The sequence below is a fragment of the Staurois parvus genome, unplaced genomic scaffold (assembly GCF_062004578.1).
Source record: "Staurois parvus isolate SC_StPar_1 unplaced genomic scaffold, SC_StPar_1.0 ptg000287l, whole genome shotgun sequence".
NCBI lineage: Eukaryota > Metazoa > Chordata > Amphibia > Anura > Ranidae > Staurois > Staurois parvus.
In genome coordinates, this window is record NW_028318083.1 from 11,103,138 (window position 1) to 11,124,200 (window position 21,063).

At 39.9% G+C, this 21,063-nt stretch overlaps 1 protein-coding gene across 2 annotated transcripts in view; it reads left to right on the forward strand.

The window, feature by feature from the left end:
* Positions 1–17,121, forward strand: part of KIAA0319 (KIAA0319 ortholog) — an 89,272-nt gene extending 72,151 nt beyond the window's left edge. For both annotated transcript variants that reach the window (XM_089682244.1, XM_089682245.1), the window contains exons 14-21: positions 1,703–1,854; positions 4,112–4,250; positions 6,736–6,895; positions 11,180–11,322; positions 11,805–11,927; positions 13,521–13,611; positions 14,589–14,680; positions 15,555–17,121. In XM_089682244.1, the coding sequence (XP_089538370.1) occupies positions 1,703–1,854; positions 4,112–4,250; positions 6,736–6,895; positions 11,180–11,322; positions 11,805–11,927; positions 13,521–13,611; positions 14,589–14,680; positions 15,555–15,733 (1,079 nt within the window). In that variant the 3' untranslated portion in view covers positions 15,734–17,121. The remainder of the gene's footprint in view (positions 1–1,702; positions 1,855–4,111; positions 4,251–6,735; positions 6,896–11,179; positions 11,323–11,804; positions 11,928–13,520; positions 13,612–14,588; positions 14,681–15,554) is intronic.
* The last annotated feature ends 3,942 nt before the right edge of the window (positions 17,122–21,063 follow it).

Consider the following 21,063-nt stretch of genomic DNA (forward strand, 5'->3'; position numbering starts at 1 on the left):
CTACGGCTATTACAATATACACAACCCAAGATTTAGCCATGGCTCCGTTTCTGGCTCTGTTTTCTAAAAAGAAAGTCAGTGCCTCTCACTGTACAGTTTTAGGCCATTCCCATTAGCCCACCCACTTTACTCTCTTCAATGGGTTTCACCAAACTCCTTACAGACAGCTTTGTACCTGTACAGACCCACTCACATAATCTACCTGAAACTTGAGTTACTAACACAGGACTACAAAGCTCCATACCTGCCACTAAAGTGACTTAGGAGTCTCTGTCGACTTTGTGCCGGAACAGTGGAGGATTTTACATTTCTCACTGAAATGCTCTTTCTACACTAATCAATAAGACACCAACTTAACGATACTGACCAGGTAGTACAGGATACCATCGGTGTACATAACCTCTACCCTACTGTCCCAGACTTATGCTTCCACTGCAATGCAGAATGAGGTACTCTATATCATATATTCTGTTCATGCCCAACATGAAAACCTTTGAACATGGAGTTAGGATCATAGCTGAAAAATTCACAGACTACTTGATCCTAGATAACCCCACCTTCTTCACATAGCTCCTACATTCCCCTCAAATCCTATGGCAAATCAATTTTCCCCCACCCACTGAACATGGCACCCTCCATGCCCTTTCTTTTTTTCAGATTTTAAATGCGGCATCCTCCCCATACCCTTTCTTTTCTTCTGATTTTGACACCCTAACTTGATTTGAAAAAAATGTACACCAGAGTTCTTGTACTTCTGCATTAATGTTATCTTATGCAGTATGTAGCTATCCTGTTCCCCCGCTAACTTTTTTTTTACAACAATCTTTTTATTTAAAACGATTATTTTTACCACATCTCAGGAAATAGGCGTACGGTGCCACATCCCAGTACAGTCAACGGATCCCCCCCCCCCAAAAAAAGAGGGGCATACCCTCAGTGTAGAAGGACTTTAAAGGCACAGTACTAAATTACCAACACAATTAATATACAATAAAACGATATGTTAATTAATTCACATTTAAAAAATGGTGGGCGAATACATAACCACCACCCCACAAATTGATACAATTATGTACATCTCAACTTGCATAAAAGCCATACAAATACATGGCTGTAGTTGCAGCCTGCTGATAAATGCCGACACGTTTCGTAGTTTTATAGCTGGGACATCGCGGGATTATCCAGAAAGTTGAAAAAAATATTTCACGGTACAAATGACATTATCATCTACAAAAATAATATACATGAGAACAATTTTTCCAGCTTACCACATCAATCCTTTTATTGTAAATGTATAGTTTGGCAGGTCTACTGTTACTATATTCATCTTACCATCTCGCGCCTTTATCTGTTATATTTTACCGCTGCTATAAAGGTTTGCATGCCAGAACTTCCATTTGTTATTATGTACTTTATACTTAGAAATGTGTATAAAGAAAGAATTTGCAAAAGAAAACTGATACACACAAATTGGAAAGGTATAATGTATGTTGAGTCATCTGATTCTTTAAACGGCAAAAAAAATTGTTGCAATTATTTAACCCTTTGCCAAAACTATTTGAGATTTCTATAGTAAGGTAAACCCTGACTTAATAAAATGTACACCTGTATTTTATAAAAATAACAATATATATGGAAAAGCATCCTGCACTCGTTGTTCAGAAGGACTGCTTATAGCCTAAACCTTTATTTTCAATTATAGGAAAAAATAGCCCTCCAAAGGCTCATGCTGGTGGAACACGTGTCCTTGTTCTTCCCAATACTTCCATTTCACTGGATGGATCAAAGTCTGTTGATGATCAGGGGATATTATCATACCAGTGGAGGAGAGATGGTCAGAGCCCAGCAGCTGGGGTGAGTAAATAACAAAATTAGGACATTAAAAAAGGGTCCATCCAAACTTGATTTTAGCTGTTAGTGAAGGCTGGTGGTCTAGGTCACTTTCTGGTTTTATTTACCCATTGAAGACCCTAGCAGTAATATCTCTTTGCCATAATTTCTAACTCTGTTCCTGCCAGTTCACCAAGGAACACTGAGATGTTTCTAACCCTGCTCCTCCTTTGCATTTTGCATAAATGAAGTCAAAGTTAAACTCTAGGAAAATGGTTAAATACACAAATGAAATACTGTACATATAGTGGATATAAAAAGTCTACACACCCCTGTTAAAATGTCGGGTTTCTGTGATGTAAAAAAATTAGACAAAGATAAATAATTTCAGAACTTTTTCCAACTTTAATGTGACCTATAAACTGTACAACTCAATTGAAAAACAACTGAAATCTTTTAGGGGGGATAATAAACATAAAAAGCTAAAATAATGTGGTTGGATAAGTGTACACACCCTCTTATAACTGGGGATGTAGCTGGAGATCACCAAAAGAACACCATACCCACAGTGAAGTATGGTGGTAGCAGCATCATGCTTTGGGGCTGTTTTTCTTCATCTGGAACTGGGGCCTTAGTCAATGTAGAGGCAATTATAAACTGTTCCAAATACCAGTCAATATTGGCACAAAACCTTCAGGTTGCTGCTAGAAAGCTGAACATGAAGAGGAACTTCATCTTTCAGCATGACAACGACCGAAAGCATGCATCCAAATCAACAAAGGAATGGCTTCACCAGAAGAAGATTAAAGTTTTGGAATGGTCCAGCCAAAGCCCAGACCTGAAACTGTTCGAAAATCTGTGGGGTGATCTGAAGAGGGCTGTGCACAGGAGATGCCCTCGCAATCTGACAGATTTGGAGTGTTTTTGCAAGGAAGAGTGGGCAAATATTGCCAAGTCAAGACGTGCCATGCTGATAGATTCATACCCAAAAAGATTGAGTGCTGTAACAAAATCAAAAGGTGCTTCTACAAAGTATTAGTTTAAGAGTGTGCACACTTATGAAACCAGATTATTTTAGTTTTTATTTTTACTTCCCTTCACCTAAAAGATTTCAGTTTGTTGTTCAACTGAATAGTAGTTTATAGGTCACATTAAAGGTGGAAAAAGTTCTGAAATGTTTTATCTTTGTCTCATTTTTTTTACATCACACTGTATCCACTGTATAAGGGAGCGGTATTACCTGCCAAAGCATTTGTATTACTGGCCATCCAGTGTTTAAACTTTACGCAGCTCTGCCACACAGCACAGCCCTGTCTGGCAGGGGAGGGCACCTGATTTTTCTCTGCTGCAGCCCAGTAACACTTGGTTCAGACTGGGAAGAGTTCATACTCCTGCTGTATATTAACACGCATGTTGTGTTAAGGCAGCCCATTCATTTGATTGGGCTGCCTAATGCTCCAAATAAAACCATATACAATATTTTTGTTAAGTAGCACACCACAATGCACAGTAGTGCATTAGCGTGCCCTGCAATGCACATCTGTTGGCAAGGTGGTTTGGCGTGTCATTGACCCCTTGGCGCCAGTGCCTCCCGGCCCTTTAAGTGTTTCAGAAGCTGGGAAGCGGGGCTGGGTTTAGGGTCATGTGATTGCCGTGACACGCCGTCATGGCGGTCACATGATCGGGAAAGGTCCCGATCGAAAGAGATCGGGACCTTTCCGTGAGTACCGGACATATGTGCTGGGAGCGAGCAGGGCACGCGCTCTCAGCACATATGTTTTCTTTTAATAGAACGCAAATGTGCGGCCGCTCAGCATCTAGGCCCAGACGCATATTTGCGTTCAGCCAGTGCCAAGAGGTTAGGAATGACTTATTCTGCAGCACACCAACACGCAAAAACACACATTTGCGCACATTGTGGTAACATACCCATTAAAGTGCAACCCAGCTGTATGAAGCCAGCCTTCGGGCTCATGTACACAGGGAATTTGGAAAACTCTTCTGAACGATGGAAACTGACTGCTGGAGAAAATAGGTTAAAAAACGTCAGTTTAGCTGTGTTTGCATACCGTGTTTATGCATGTTTATGTGCGTTTGCGTTTAGAAATGTTTTTAAAAGATAACCTCGGGAGACCTTCCCAAATGCCCAGAATGCACTGAAAAATAGTAAAAAATTAACTATTTCAGACATTTTGAGAGAAATTATAAATTCAATTAATTTAATACATCTATATTATTTATATTTTTCTTGACTGTTAACTCTACAAATATTATTTGACAGGAAGTGATGGACTCATCTGAACATAAACCAGTTCTTCAACTCACTAATCTGGTGGAAGGAATTTATTTGTTTCATTTGACGGTCACAGATGCAAAAGGAGAGTCAGATATGGACACAGCCACAGTGGAAGTGCGTCCTGGTATGAATGTTAATACAATGCCAGGGAGATATACTTTGTAGCTATTTTTTTTGCTCATGCAAACCAATATCAAAAAAAATATTTGACACAATAATATCTGTGCCGTGTGATCGAATCTGTGGCAGGATTGGTCATGCGAGTATGTCAAATCTGAAAGATCAGTACTATTGGCAGGGAGCAATTTAGGCAGGATACTTACTATTAATATTAATAACATGTTTAAAGGCAAATTTGTCTTTATTATATTTTTTTATATCACATTTAACAGAACAAAACATTAGAAATAATGATAATGTACAGATAAATGAACATACAGATATCACAGAAGTGGAGATGATCCATGTGGGTGGGTGAAAATGATTCCATACAACGGGAAGATGAAAGGATCAACAACATATATTACAGAGATATGAAAAAACATGTTTGCAAGCGGGGATTCCCCCGGTGGGACTTATGAAACAAAGTGAAATAACTCTGTATGGCTAGGTGTATAACCCAAATGAAGAAAAAAGACAAAAAAGTATAGAAAGAAAAGAAGAGAGAAGTTAGTTGTAGAAATAATAGAGGGCAAGAAGAGAGAGGGTCGGGAAATGGGAACGACATAAGCAGGGTCAAAGAGGCCTCCTACCGGAGTGACCCCATGGCCTGCCCACAGGCGCAAGCCGCAAGGCCTAACCAGTGGACATTTCAAAATGAGCCGGGACAGCAAGGTTCAACTCCATTAGGGCACGACAGGGGAACACATATCTCAGATTGTCGAAGAGGAGGAGAAATGGAGCCAGATCGACCAGAGCAACTTGTGTTTATCATAGGTATCATTGGAAAACGCCAGCATTTCCTCCATACGCATGATATCATTAAGCACAGAAACCCACAACAGAAGAGGCGGGGGGGGGGTCTGTTTTCCAAAAGAGGGGTATCAATTGGTGGGTTGCAGATAGAAAGAAACGCAACAAACTTTTCTTCTGTGCTGCTAGTGATCCCGGATATATGGAAAGGAGAGCAATCTCCGGCGAAGGGGCCAAGGACTCACCATTGATCCTGTTATATACATCAAAAACTTGACTTAATAACATGTTTAGATATTGGATAAAAATTTCTCATCCTGCCCCATAGCTCTGAATGGACTAATCTGTGAAATAGGCCCACAGAAGCTTAATTAGCTTTTGCATGCTGAATACATATTTGATTACAGGTAAAGGCATCCTACTACATTCAGATCCCAGTATGCTTTCTTTATAAATGGGTGCTATTCATACATTAATGCTGCCAGTGAACCGTGATCATCGTTCAGGGTAGACTGAAAGATTTGTATGTGGATACAGTAATTAAAGCAGAACTTGGCCTATAAGCACCTATAGATCATGCAATTTTCTTCTTCCACCATGGGTGGAATTGCTCGATTTCCCATCAACACAGTTATTGTGTTCTGCTGGTAGGAAGCCTGCTCACTGCTGGCAGCTATATCAGACAGGCTGGTTGTAATTAAGTTGATCGATGGATCGACTTCAGTACAACCAGCCTGTCCATGATGAATAGAATCGATTTGATCAGTTTATGGTCGGATTTAGTCTTCAGATCAATCCCAGTGACCCTGTGGAACTTCTTTGATCTTAGGCCCAGGCAGCACATGGAATATTGTCATCCATGCAAGTTAAAGAAGAATTGCAGAAGAATTCCAACTTGCTCTAATATAACTATGTTTACACCATACCTGACCCATGCCCCTGGAAGAACGGCATGGCACCATTCAGAAAATGCTTTTTATTTTCTGAATGATGAAAAGCAATCTCTGATTGGATGTGGTGGAGCATGTGATTTCACCGCCCTGCCTGTCCACCTCATTCAATTAGAGAATGTTTTGCATTCATTCAGTAAATGCAAAGAATTCTCAGAATGGCGTTTGTGCTGAGCAGCCAACCTCCTGTACTCTCAATGCAGGAGAGCAGCTGCTCAGCATTGGACCTGGAGGCAAGTGGATAACACTGAAGTAGCAATATCTGCTTCAGTGATGTCCAGCTTCCAGGAGCATGGGCCATGGCATGGCATATTCACAGTTACATTGGTCCAAGCAAGCTGGATCAATATAACTAGGTATTATATCGATGTCTGAAATTCAACAAGTCCTATGGCCTATCAGTCTTCTGTCAAATGCCGACGCTTCTCTTGCCCTCTGAAATCAGGCAGATGTCAAGGCCCCATGTAAAGCCTGGGCTTAGAATCCAAGGAGCTCCATAAGGTCACAGGGATTGCTTTGAAGCCTAACACAAGTACTTGCAGGTATGACAAGGTGTCTGCACTTCATCGCTGTCATAGAACAGCAGAGGTTCAACCTAAGATACTTGTTGATCACTTTTTCCTCTTAAATAATCATAGACGCATATTTTATCACTATATTTCTCTTCATATTACAACTTGTCTCTTTTTGAAATTGGTTCATAATTTTAAATTTACCAACCCTTTGATCTCGTTTTTCCTGCTAAAGATCCAAGGAAACAAAGCCTGGTTGAACTAATTTTAGAGGTTGCAGTCAGGCAGCTGAGTGAACAACAGAAAGACACTCTGGTGAGACAACTGGCTGTTCTTCTCAATGTCCTTGATTCTGATGTTAAAGTTCAGAAGATACAAGCACATTCAGATTTAAGGTATATGTACAGTTTATTCCATTTCTATTCTATTAAGCAGATCCTTGAACTACATTGTTTTTGGTAGATCTAAAGGAGATTGTACAATGAGATTGTAATGTGTATACATATCTAGTTTAAATCCTAACTCCAGGAAATGTGAAAATTGACCCTTGCAGAGAGGCTGCGTCTTCACTGCAAGAGTTAACTGCTTGTTCAGTCCAGGGGAGCAAGTAAAACCAATTTTACTTAACTGATCTTCTGCTCCCCCAGCAGATGGCATTTCTGCACACTACCACTGTGTCATGTCCAGTGCAGAGTTATGGACCTTGCATTGATGTTGATGATGTTGGGACCTTAGACTGCTGGGGAATAGGGAGAAGATGTTGGAGGGACCAGTCTAGCAGCACAAAGGAGCAGAGAATCGGGTAAATAAATCTACTTTAACAAGTCCCCTATACCTATACAAGCATTTAGCAGCCCCACTGTAAGGGTGCTTTTCAAGTTTCCTGGAGTTGGACTTTAGGCTTGTCATAAACAGGCCATCCCCACCCTGATTCAGATGAGGGTCAGATTGTTATGTGCATTGAGACACACATAGGCAACAATAAGTTCCTCCAATGTCAGATGCACTTGTTTGCCTGACAAATGTACCAGCTTGACCAATCCTTCCCTCTTCTTATTGATAGTAGGTAGTAGGTAGAAATATAGTGACTGTACACATGTCTTCTCAGTGGATGAATCACACTATAAATAGTAGCTAGTCAGGAACATGCCCCTACTTATCATTTTCAGGTTGAGATCTACAGTTGCAAGAAAAAGTATGTGAACCCCTTGGGATTACGTGGAGTTTTGCATGAATTGGGCATAAAATGTGCTCTGAACGTCATCTAAGTCACAACAATAGAAGAACACAGTCTGCTGAACATAATACTACACAAACATTAGACGTTGCCATGGTTTAATTGCACATAACAGGTAAACATTCACAGCGCAGGGAGGAAAAAGTATGTGGAGCCCTAGCTTAATGACTTCTCCCAGAGCTAATTGGAGCCAGGAGTGAGCCAACCTTGACTCCAATCAGTGTGATGATATTGGATGTGTTGCTGACAGCTGTCCTGCCCTTAAAAAACACACACCTGTTTTGGGTTTACTGGTTTCAAGAAGCACTGTCTGATTAGCGCTCACTGCTGTTGTTTTCTGATGTGAACCATGCCTCGCAGAAAAGAGCTCTCAGAAGACCTACGATCAAAAATTATTGACTTGCATGAAGCTGGAAAGGGTTTCAAAAGTATCTCCAAAAGCCTTGATGTTCATGTGTCCACAGTAAGACAGACTGTCTACAAATGGAGAAAGTTTAGCACTGTTGCTACTCTCCCTAGGCATGGTCGTCCTGTAAAAATGACTGCAAGAGCACAGCGCAGAATGCTGCATGAGGTAAAGAAGAATCCCAGAGTGTCAGCTAAAGACCTACAGAAATCTCTGGCACATGCTAACATTTTTGTTGACACATCTACAATAAGGAAAACATTAAACAAGAATGGAGTACATGGGAGGACACCACGGAGGAAGCCATTGCTGTCCAAAGAATATTGCAGCACGTTTGAAGTTTGCAAAAGAGCACCTGGATGTTCCACAGCACTACTGGCAAAATATACTGTGGACAGATGAAACCAAGATTGAGTTGTTTGGGAAGAACACACACACCAACATCAAAACCTCATCCCCACTGTAAAACATGGCGGAGGGAGCATCATGGTTTGGGACTGCTTTGCTGCCTCAGGGCCTGGACGGATTGTTGTCATTGATGGGAAAATGAATTCCAGAGTTTATCAAGACATTTTGCAGGAAAACGTACGACCATCTGTCCGCCAACTGAAGCTCCGCAGAGGATGGGTGATGCAACAGGACAATGACCCAAAGCATACAAGTAATTCAACAAAACAATGGCTGCAACAGCACAGAATATGCCTTCTGGAGTGGCCCAGTCAGAGTCCTGACCTCAACCCGATTGAAATGCTGTGGCATGACCTTAAGAGAGCGATTCACACCAGACATCCCAAGAATATTGCTACACTGAAACCGTTTTGTGAAGAGGAGTGGTCCAAAATTACTCCAGATCGTTGTGCAGGTCTGATCTGCAACTACAGGAAACGTATGGTTGAGGTTATTGCTGCCAAAGGAGGGTCAACCAGTTATTAAGTCCAAAGGTTCACATACTTTTTCCTCCCTGCACTGTGAATGCTTACATGGTATGTGCAATTAAACCATGGCAACATCTAATGTTTGTGTAGTATTATGTTCAGCAGACTGTGTTCTTCTATTGTTGTGATTTAGATGACGTTCAGAGCACATTTTATGCCCAATTCATGCAAAACTCCACGTAATCCCAAGGGGTTCACATACTTTTCTTGCAACTGTACATGTCTATCCTGAGCCTATATACATGGACCTGTGTATATGGACTTTTATTTACACCATGGCTGCTTTTCTCCCCAAATCAATGGGAATGCAAAAGTAGCTTGAAGCAGACTATAGCAGTTTAGAAGGAGGATGGAAGGGCGAAGCACCTACAAAGGAACACAGAAGTGCTTCAAACTGATCTCAAAAGCAACAAAATGCACCTGAAAGTAACCTGCATTTCCTCAATGAATTAGCCCTTAGAGTAAAAAGTGAGCAGTTATGTGCAACACAATTTACATACAGAAGAGAAAGTACTAAGATAGTGCTTTCAAACTAGAGCTCACTGAACAAGTGATAGTTTAGATCAGAAAGACAAAAGGAGAAAGACAGGGAAGTGTACATCTATCACAGGTAAACATCTAATAGATCAGAGTGAAAAATCAACAATGGCTGCACTCACATATTGCTTGTTACTAAAAGCGCCTTGAATGCAGAAGAGCTGAAGGCCGCTATTGAAGCATCCTGGTCTTCCATAACACCTCAGCAGTGCCACAGGCTGATAGCTTCATGCCACGCCGCATTGAGGCAGTAATTGCTGCAAAAGGGGCCCAAACCAAGTACTGAGTACATATGCATGCTTATACTTTTCAGAGGTCCGATATTGTTCTATGTACAATCCTTGTTTTATTGATTGCATGTAATATTCTAATTTTCTGAGATTGTGGATTTGGGGTTTTCATGAGCTGTAAGCCATAATCATCACAATTATGACAAATCACAGCTTGAACTATCTTGCTTTGCATGTAATGAGTCTATCTTGTATATTAGTTTCTCCTTTTAAGTTGCATTACTGAAATTAACTTTTGCACGATATTCTAATTTTTCGAGTTTCACCTGTATAGCTCATAAGTTACACTTTCACACATAATTTGGCAGCCTAAGACCTCGTTCACCTTGGCAGTTCTGTGCTAAGCTTTTCTAAATGCAGGGTATTTTATCTGGAAAGGACAAAGAACTTTTATGTTTTTTTTCCTGTATTAGCTTCTTTTAGTCGCATTTAGCCTTGAATGTCTTATCAAATCCCAGACACACAGATGTCTATTTTCTATAATTAGAGCTAAACAGACTTTACCTAAACGCAGGTAAACGCACATTAAAAATCATTACATGCATTGATATACATTTGAAAATCTAATTTCTTTAGTCCTCTAAATGTATGTAAACATTGACAGTGCCAGCGTGATTGAGGCCTAATACATCAGGAAATGTTTTATGGCCCTTTTCTCTGGGGTTACAAAATGTAATGAGCAGTTTTTGCTATAATGTTAAGTTTCAAAGTTCCATAAACTTTTTCTAGAATTTTTTAGGTGTGGCCCTCCCTCAGTAGATATAACAAGGATGTCTTGTCACTTCTAGTTCAATACATTTTTATTCATTTTTAAGACAGAATAACAAGAGCAGGCACCCAATCTGCCCACACAGGGGCTAGGACAGGCGACATTAAAGCTGGCAAACTTGTATATGAACAACCAAAGGAGGGGTGACCTCTACATTCAGTCATCATGGTCATGAATACAAACAGGGTAAAAAAAAAAAACAAAAGAAATTCCAGGGTGATCCTCTCAGTTAGTAAAGCAGGTCAGGAAATTCTGGGCAACAACAAATCTGGCAGTCCTGGAACCATATAGACCATAAGAGGGCACAGAGAAAAGGGAAAGAAACAGAGAGGAGGAAGGGAGCAAGAAGTGAGGGTAGGGTCTGGGGAACATCAAGGCCAGTCGCCAAAGCCAGCCCACACTAGCAGGGGTCTTGTCTCTTTAAAACAAATATTGTTGCATTGCTTTGAATGAATTGGAGTCTTCTTTTACTAATTGTCTGACTGTATTCTGTTAAAAAAAACAGCACTGTGATCCTTTTCTATATCCAAAGTGGACATCCCCTTAAAACATGGAAGGCAACAGATGTTAAACGAACGCTTCAAAACCAGCTTTTGAAAGAAAAGGCAGATTTTCTATTGTACAAAGTGCTCAGAGTAGACACAGCTGGTAAGTGTACTATGTGATTTATGTATTCATCATTTAAGCTCTGTATATCTGTGGATCTATCATCTATAAAAAAATGGAACAATTGTTTAATGCTTTGTCCATGCTTTTAACCTTCATCTACATAAAGATATGCTCCACACTAGTCTGGTAGGCTTTCAAAAGCTACCCACGGGCATCAGATGGCAGGAGGACAAGGAAGCACAATCTGAATGAATTAGGAACTTTTGGATAAAATATCTTTCTATGGCAATGCTTGTACCTATACATATGGAAGGGAAACTGACCATAATCAGCTGCATAGATAAAATATTGACTTAGTTTATGGTGTTTAGATTTTTTTAACAGTCTCACTTACTAATCATTAGTGGGAGAATATGCCGTATAAGAGGACCATGATGACTAGATCTATATCTCTACAAGAATTGTCTTCATTTCCATTCAACAGTACACACCAGTTACGGGAATTTTTTTCTGTATAATAGTGTGTCTTCTGAAATGTTCGGGACATGGACACTGCGATCCAATAACGAAATCCTGCCTTTGTTATCCCTTTTGGATGGAAAATTTTATCCAGCGTTATGTCAGTGATGGGGAAAGTAATTGTGGTGAGTACATTCCCTTCAAATATTTGCTTTGTCTACTTCCCATAATCTCCATTCTGTTATAGGTTAGAAAGACCTGCACTCATTTCTGCTTTTGTTTTCTCCACATAAATGTATATGAAGCATTTAGCAAAATTGGTTTGGAATGGGACATTTAAGGCACAGTACACACATTATAAAAACTGTACAAAATTTTATTCAACAAATCTCATTAAAATCACATAAAAACAAGAGAACAGGTTTTTAAATGAAAATATTGCAGAACGAGAAGTAGCAATGGTAGTCTTGAGATGCACTAAAACTGGTGCACACAGAATCTGGTGCAGCTGTGCATAGTAGCCAATCATCTTCCAGGTTTTATTGTCAAAGCTTAATTAAATGAGCTGAAGTTAAAAGCGGATTGGTTACTATGCACAGTTGCCCCAGATTCTATGTGCACCAGTTTTAAAACTCCCCTAGTGTCTCTCTCATAAAAGGTTTCCCATGCTTGAGAGACTGATTTCCATAAAATCTAGAATCCCACCTTCCTAAGCTGGTCATACTAGTAGAACTTTGTTAGAAAATTTTCATCTTAGGAACATTAGTTCGATTTTCTGTTAGTAGGGTCAATTTGAAATTCCTTTTCGACTGCAGTGACAATAAAATTGAAGAAAGCAGGATAAAATTTTTTTTCTTGAATTAACGCATTTCTAACAGTGAATGCAGTTTTCATTCAGTAAAGTCCATTTCCAAAATTAAATATTAAAAACTGTTTTTTGAAGTACTATCCAACAACATTCATTATGTCGTTGAATGCAGTGACAAGAATTTTCACACAAATGTTCGTATGAAAATCTAGTAGCGTATGGCCAGCTTTATGATTCTACCAACCGGACCTTACTTTATACTCTATCCTAAATGCTCATATACAGGGGCGGACTGACCATTTGGAAACTCGGGCACTGCCCGAGGGCCCGGGGTCAGTAGGTGGCCCCATGAGATGCCCCTGGTACCTTTTTCATAGGCTTTTTTGAGTTTGGGCAAGGACACAGGGGCCCCATGATCCCCTATTGCCCAGGGGCCCCATGAGTTGTCAGTCCGCCCCTGCTCATATAGCATTTTGTAGCTAGTCAAGGGCCCAGGAAGGTAATTTTTTTTTCCTGCACATTCAGTGACCATAATCTAATCTGACCTTGGACCAGAGTTGCTTGCTAGTGTTAGTACTAGTAAGGACAACTGATACTCACATGATACCTATCCCACAACTTATTTTCGCTCTTTTCTCTGTACACTGTACCCTGTATTTGTTTAAACCTGAAATCCTAATAATCTCAAATTGATAAAAAAAGGTTTCCTTTGTATGCAGAATTCTGGGGAAATCAGCATTTATTCACATTTATGAGCATATTGACAATAAAAATTGCCTGCAATGCGCTTTGTCTGGGAAAGAGATTCAAGGGCACTTTGAGAGACCATTTTTTTTGGAAACGTGTCCTCTATTTTCCTTTGTTTTTTTTTAATTGGTGGAAATGAAGACACTTCTGAATTAGACACTTGTATTTAAATAGCATCCCATGAGCGAAGCATGTCAATATTGGGTACTGATTTATTTTGCAGATTGGAGTGTACTTTATATTACTGTGCTGACATTCGCCTTGGTTGCCTTTCTGATGGGCATGGTCTGGGTATGCATCTGTTGCTATAAAAGGTAAATAAAAATTGCTGGATTGACTAGACTCCTCTGTATTTTTCACAATATTATTATTATTATTATACAGGATTTTTATAGCACCAACAGTTTGCGCAGCGCTTTACAAAATGAAGGTAGACATTACAGTTACAATACAATTTGGTACAAGAGGAATCAGAGGGCCCTGCTCGTTAGAGCTTAGACATCACTCTGATTTGCTTGAAAAGTTTGGTTAAATTTGGAGAAGTTAGTAACTCCTACTGCAAAAGCTAGCCTAAATAACAGTGTAAATAAGGAGATCATATATTTTAGAACCAAAAGTATGGGCTAATAGGGATCTCTATCGCAGACAAATAATCTTAGAAAAGACAGAGACACAATCAAATAGATAGGCTGGTTCCCAACAAAGAATAAAGGAGAGAGATCTATTGGCTAGGCAAGCACATTTCATACAATAGACTTCTATGACACTGTGTTTGTAGAGCATTGTAATAAAACTGCAGTAGCTGCTACCTTGTGGACTGCCTCTCTATAACTGATAATCCATACAGCGCCACATGAAAGAAGGAAGGAGGTGTGACCCTCCTCTGATCATTCAGCTGTTTTTTTCTAACTAGATCTGATCAGGGGATCAAATAATTGAATAAAAGTACAGATTGCAAAGAATTTGTAGTCACTAGAGCTCCACCTGATGGCTGCACAAGGTAAATATGAAACATTCATATTGTTCATTTTGTATTTACCTTTCTCAAAGAAATAAAACATTTTTAATCCTAAATCATAAACCTAAAGAAAATATATACAAAAACAACATATTTAAGTTAATTACCATCCACTGTTCCATAAATGCAACTGACAGTCAAGGGTTTTGTGCACCATTCATAAATTGCAGTGAATTGTTTATTTTAATGCAGATCTAAGTCTTTAGCAAAACACATTTAGATTCTGCAATGTTATATTAGTTCTTGACATGGAAACTTTTGTTTTTACATCAGCCGGAAGAGGACCAAAATAAGAAAGAAAACAAAATATACTATTCTGGACAATTTTGATGATCAAGAAAGAATGGCACTGAGACCCAAATATGGTAAGTAAAAACAAATCCAAAAAATATCAAGTTTTTGACATGCATTTAAGGTTACACATGCGGGTGATCGGCCTTGGATACAGACTGCCTAAGTCCAGGACTGATCATTTGCACGTGATTGCTGCGTGAGTGATTACGTGCAAATAGCTGCAAGAATCGCCCATTGCTTTCAATGGAGCTTTCTCCTGCAGCTAATCGCCAGGAACCTCTGTTGGGGTTCTACATGTAATTGGCGTCTTGTGCATTCGCATGTGTGAATATACCCTAATATTAAAAGGTTAACTTCCATGTGTTTTTATAATGTGATCAGTTTAATTTGTCCAGGTTTAGGGCAGTCTTAGTATGAGAGATCTCTGTCATAGTAATGGCTCACTCACACCAGCCCATGCCTTAAAGCCTGCTGTTGGGCCCCTACCAGCACCGTATTCATGTGCAGTGAACTGGTAATCCATCACTGCAGATGTAGCGAACCATCCTCTTGCGCGGATGTCACCACCTACAGAATCTCTTGTAGATCCTGGGAGGAACTCTGCACTGGACAGCCAATAAGAAGTGTCCATGTCATGCAAGCAGTGATGTAGGCACCCAATAGAAGGTCAGTTCATGTGACCTCAGATTTAGGTGAGTAAAAGGAACAATTATGCAGATTTATAAATTGTTTTTGGACATAGATTAGTGGGGGATGGGAGAGGAGGAGGGGCAGTTTAGAGTTCAGTTTTACCAGACTTCACATACTAAAAAGGCACACATAAAAGATTCCCAATACCGATCATTAGCATGACCATGCTTTTTTTAAGGAAAGGAGGATTCGATTCAGCTAATCTGTACTGTAAAGCACTAACTCATTGATCTGCCATTTTTTTCTTTTGGGCAGGGATAAAGCACAGGAGCACAGAGCATAACTCCAGCCTTATGGTTTCAGAGTCAGAATTTGAAAGTGACCAAGACACAATTTTCAGCCGTGACAAAGCAGACCAAGAGAACCCAAAAAATATTTCCAGCGGATCTCTTAGGAATGGTGCACCTTTTAACTTCAGCTCCAAATGTAGATGAACTGGAGAAGGAAAAGAACTGTTTTGTGTCTGACCAAACTCAAGGCTGAAAGCCCTCCCTTTTACAGATCTGTCTGGTTTTAAAATGAAGATTAAGATGTTTAATTAAAGCATCTCTAAAGGAAATACATAAGTGATAAATGCTAGTGTTACCCATCAATGTCGCAGTCTACTGCTTTGTTGTGGAGCAGTAAAGGTTGCTGTCCTGGAAGATGCTGTGCAAGTGAAAGGATTGTGGCATTCACTAAAGATTAACATCATGAAGAAAATTGTTGAATTAGAGGTAAAGTGGATCAATAGCCCTATTGTATTTTCAGCCCCTTAAGCCAATAGATGTTGATTTGGTTTTGGCAAACAGATGCAATTCAGATTACTTTCCTGGAAAATGTATTAGGACATTTGTTTTCAGGTGCTGTTAGATGGGTGCTGATAAATACACCTTGCATCGCCTCCATTATTTGGGGCAGAGATTACAAGCCTAACAGAAGAATGACTAGACCATAGTAATGTTCATGAACCCTAATATACATGATCCATTTTCTTATAATAATGTTTCAGAAATACATAATTTAATCAGATATTTTTTCTCATTTATGGTTTACGTGAAGATTTTTTTTTTTTCATATTTACACTCATAATACAGACATGTCTATAATCTGCATAACTATGAGTAACATATGAGTATACAGTGTAAACGTAGAACTATAAACAGTAAATGCAAGCAATGTTTAAGTGTAAAAACGTATCTCATTCAAAATCTTATGGAATTTTGTTTTCATAATTTCAGTGACTCTCTGCAGTATATATCCATTCCAAAAAAGAGGTCAGGAGGTAGAACTCCAAGCCTAGCCTTGGCTACAGCAAAGTTGACCAGACAGGAGTGTACTGGCTCACTCAGTTACTTTGTAGGCTGCAATAGATTTAGCAATCAAATTCTAGACATTGTGACATAAAGGTCTCATACACACAGGTGCGCAGGGCCATACAACATGCATATCTGTGCAGAGGTTTACACCTGGAAATTACAGCCGCCTATACAAAATTAATCAGAGGATGTGGCTGTACGCTGGTAAATGCACATTTGAGGGTACACATGTGTACAGGAAGGGTTGTACACCCCTAAATGCAGACTGTGTCCAGGGTCCTACATCCATACCTGTACGCATGCATACGCTTGGATGTGTGTTCACCAGCGTATAGCCACATGCTGCTGTCGTTAATTTGCAGAGAACAGAGGTATACCGCTCAGGCAAACAATCCAGATCAATCCACGACAGGTACAGTCTGTGGCTCACCACCACACACGATGTAACAGGAAGAAGGGTCAGCCGCACACTGAAGGATAGATGAATATAGTGTGTATTTATTGATCCATAGAACATACAAAACACCAGGACATGAATACAGGACCTTTTAACGTATTTCATACGATTTTGTGCTTAATCTGGAACTCACTACCCCAATCCATCAGACTATCACCTACCCTCCCTGAAAACCCATCTCTTCAGGGAAGCCTACCCCGCCCTCACCTAACAGCCGATCTCCTCCACTCCTCCTACCACTCCATCCCCCACAGCCACTTCCTTCTGTATCACTATCCCCTCCCTCCTAGATTGTAAGCGCAAAAGAGCAGGGCCCTCGAACCCCTCGTGTATTGTTTTTGTTACTGTATTGTCTCTTGTTCTGTCCCCCACTATAATGTACAGCGCTGAGCAAACTTTTTGGCGCTATATAAATACTGTATAATAATAATGATTAAGCACGAGATTGTGTGAAACGCGTTAACAAGTCCTGTATTCATGTCCTGGTGTTTTGTGTGTCCTATGGATCAATAAATACACACTATATTCATCAATCCTCCGGTGTGCAGCTGACCCTTTTTCCTGGTAATTTGCACAGGCAGCTGTATGCAGCACCTGTGACTCCTAGCTGCAGGATTCTGCACGCTGTATGGCACTACCTGTCTGTGTGAATGTAGCCTTATATATGGTCCTATCAGAGCCACATAGCCCTTGTGCAACCATATCTTCTTTATTGACTATATGAGATCTGAACATATACTCATCTGTTACAGAGCCTCATTTTTGATGTAGCCTTTGCATTACCACATCTTCTATATCAGTGTTTCATAACCTTTTTTCAGGCACAGCACCCTTTAAAAGAATGGACAATCTTCAGCCACCCTAGTTAAAATGTAAATTTTACTTATCAATGAAATCAAAAGCCCTTCTTCACATAAGAGGTCCCCCCCAATCACAGAGAACCCCCTAATCACAGACCCTACCTTTTGGCTCCAGCAGCACAGCAGAGATTGGGAGGTGGAGCAGATCTGGAGGGGGCAGACATCCATCCTTTCCTGGATGTTGGAGGCAGCCCTGCTTGCTGTCTACCCTGTTTTAATGCATTGCCATGGTGCTGGTGGGCGTGCTGCCAACACCATAACAAAGAGTGACACTGTGCATACTGCCCTGCAACACCATTCATTCTTTGGCCTCTTTCACATGGGCGTTCTGTATATGTCCATTTTTCATCTGTCAGTTTATGGATGAAAAGCGGACACCTGTGTATTTCTATGGATTGGCGGTTGTAAACAGATGGTCATCTTCTTGCATTCATTATTGTCCGTATCCGTTAACATCCGTTTTTTGAATGGAAGAAAACCCTATTTTTCTTCCGTAAAAAAATAATGGACAAAAAATGGATATAAAACGGATGAAAAAAATGGATGTAAACTGATGAAAAACGGATGTAAACTGATCTGTTTTTGCTTGGAAAAAACGTGACTGAACTGATGAAAAAACTGGAATGCCCGTGTGAAAGGGGCCTTTATGATGCTGATCCAAGGCAAACTAGGTAGGTGTTCAAGACACCCCGATTGAGAAACGTTGTATATTTACTATACAAAATCCAAACAAATGCACATCTGTCACAGTGCCACATACAGATATCAATGTTGTTCTTGTATAACCATTACTTCTGTATTGACTATATGATATCCAGATACTCCTGTGTCACAAATGTGATTAAGATTGTTTTTAGATTCAGGTCTTTGTAAGCATAAATTTACTCAAATCTACTAAAAACTGTCATGCAAACTGATTTATCTAGAATAAATTTAGCTTTTTTTTATATTCAGTAAAGAAGTTAAAGATTACTTATTATTACTTTTAAAAGGAATCATTGGAAAGAAAAATTGCAATTTGTATGGGTTTTCATATAAGGCAGGATTTCCAGTTCTGGAATTAAAGCATAGCTAAAACCAAAAACAAATATTTTATATACAGTAGATCATCAGTCCTTAGATGACGTCCTGCAATTGGTTTTTTTTGTTCAGCTTCATTCAGCTAGTTATTCCACAAATAACACACGTCCTGTCTCTGGGTGGCTATGCTCACTTATCCAGTGTTTCTATGGAAGAAGCAATGGTGGTCACCCATGCTGGACTTGAACCATATCTGTCTTTGTGCATCTCTATTACATGTGGGCTGATGGGATTAGTGGTTAACAGAGGGAAGATACATATGTCTGTGCTTTCAGTTGAACTTACAGGAAGTGACATAAAGACTCCATTTCTGGCAAAATCAAGTTATTTCTGTACTTACTGAAAACGTCCTTAGCCTGAAAAATAAAAATTTATGCCGCCACAGGATCTAAGAATTGGTAAACTGTTTTTGGTTTTAGTTATTCTTTACCTGAGAAAATGTATGTACGTTCTGTAGTATTTACCTCGTATGTTGTGAAATACAGATCCGTTTTGTTTTTGAATTTGTTTTTGAATGCTTTTATGCAGTTTGATAATAAATGGTAAAAATCTGAAACATACTGTAATTGTGTATTTATTTCCCATGCATATGTTATTTAATATCCAAAATGTATTTATGTATGAATAAAAGTTATGTATTTTAGGCTTCCTGATAATATAGTGCTGAGAGAGTTTCTAACACCAAGGTTGATAAATATCTCCTCAAAACACTGAGGCCAACTCAGACATCTAAATCACACCCCTCCACCTCTTTACTGATCCTAGAGGTGGGGGGGCTCTCCTTTGGCAGATTTCATGCTGCCCAAATGGAGTAAGAGAACGTCAGCCGATTACAAGGCCAATGTAAATTGCCTCTCCCAGTCAGACAATAACAATACTGGCTCCTGGATATTGAAAAAGTACTGTTATTTCTAATAACAAATTGTACTTTATGTCTACATGGAGGCATTCATATTTGTTTATTACATGCTCATTCTATGCTTCCTGCTTTGCAGTAATTCACAATGCAAGTTTATGGAGTCCAACTGATTGAAAACAATGCACTACCCCTTTATGGCTGGTATCTTATCTCTCTACTTGTTAAGCAATTAGGAGGAATCACTGTAGTGGCTGAACTACCCTGATTCTTGTGTATAATCAACAAATCCACACATTTACAATAGCAAATCTAAACGTGATGGGTCTTGGTGCAAAGTTGTTCACATTAAAGCCAACCTCCAAGAATGAAAAAAATCTACTCTTGCAGTAGCACCCCCCCAAATCTGCAAGGGTTAACCGTTCATTCAGTATTGTGCTGCAGGAATAAGGTGCAATATTTACCTTGTTCCAGAAGGCACTCTCTCCCCCTCACCCTCCTCTTTAAGGAGCTCTCAGCCGCAGTCACACTCCTGCATAGGTCCGACAAAGCCAAGAACACCAAAGGAAGAATAGTAGAGTGCTGGAGATGGCCAGAGCAAGAAAGCCATTGATAGTGTCTAAAGCTCCTTTCACAGCTCGGGTCTGCCTGTCTGTGTTTCAGGCAGATCTGATTGGAAACCTCCATTCACCTCTATGGAGCGGTAGTTGTAAACTGACATGTGTTTGTTTTCAGTGTATTGGATCATTTGTAGGCGGGTGTAAACAGACGGATGGGGATCCATTCCATAGAAGAGAGCTGGCTGTGCCCATGTCTGCTCTTCATAAGCGGACACATACCTGTCATTTGCCTGCTCAGCAGGGATCAGAAGACCGATTCTCTGCTGAGCATGCGAATTACAGGTGGAGTCTGCCCCATGTGAAAGGGGCCTATTACCTGGACTTGGGCTTTATTGTATTTGTAAAGGCAAAATGTTTTTCCTTAGTTTTGGATAGAGCAGGAAAGGGTTAAGTTTTTGTAGCTCAGTGTATCCTCGCTTGAGATAGTCACCTTCTCCTTGTCCTGGTGACCATTATTAGAGACATAAAACGGGAAGACATTAACTTTTTACAGTTGACACCATAACCAGAGATGATGAAAAATCCTCCAATGGTGAATTCATTCACTTGGAAAAATCTTTGCAAGGAGACACAGGCAGTAAAAACATAACCGG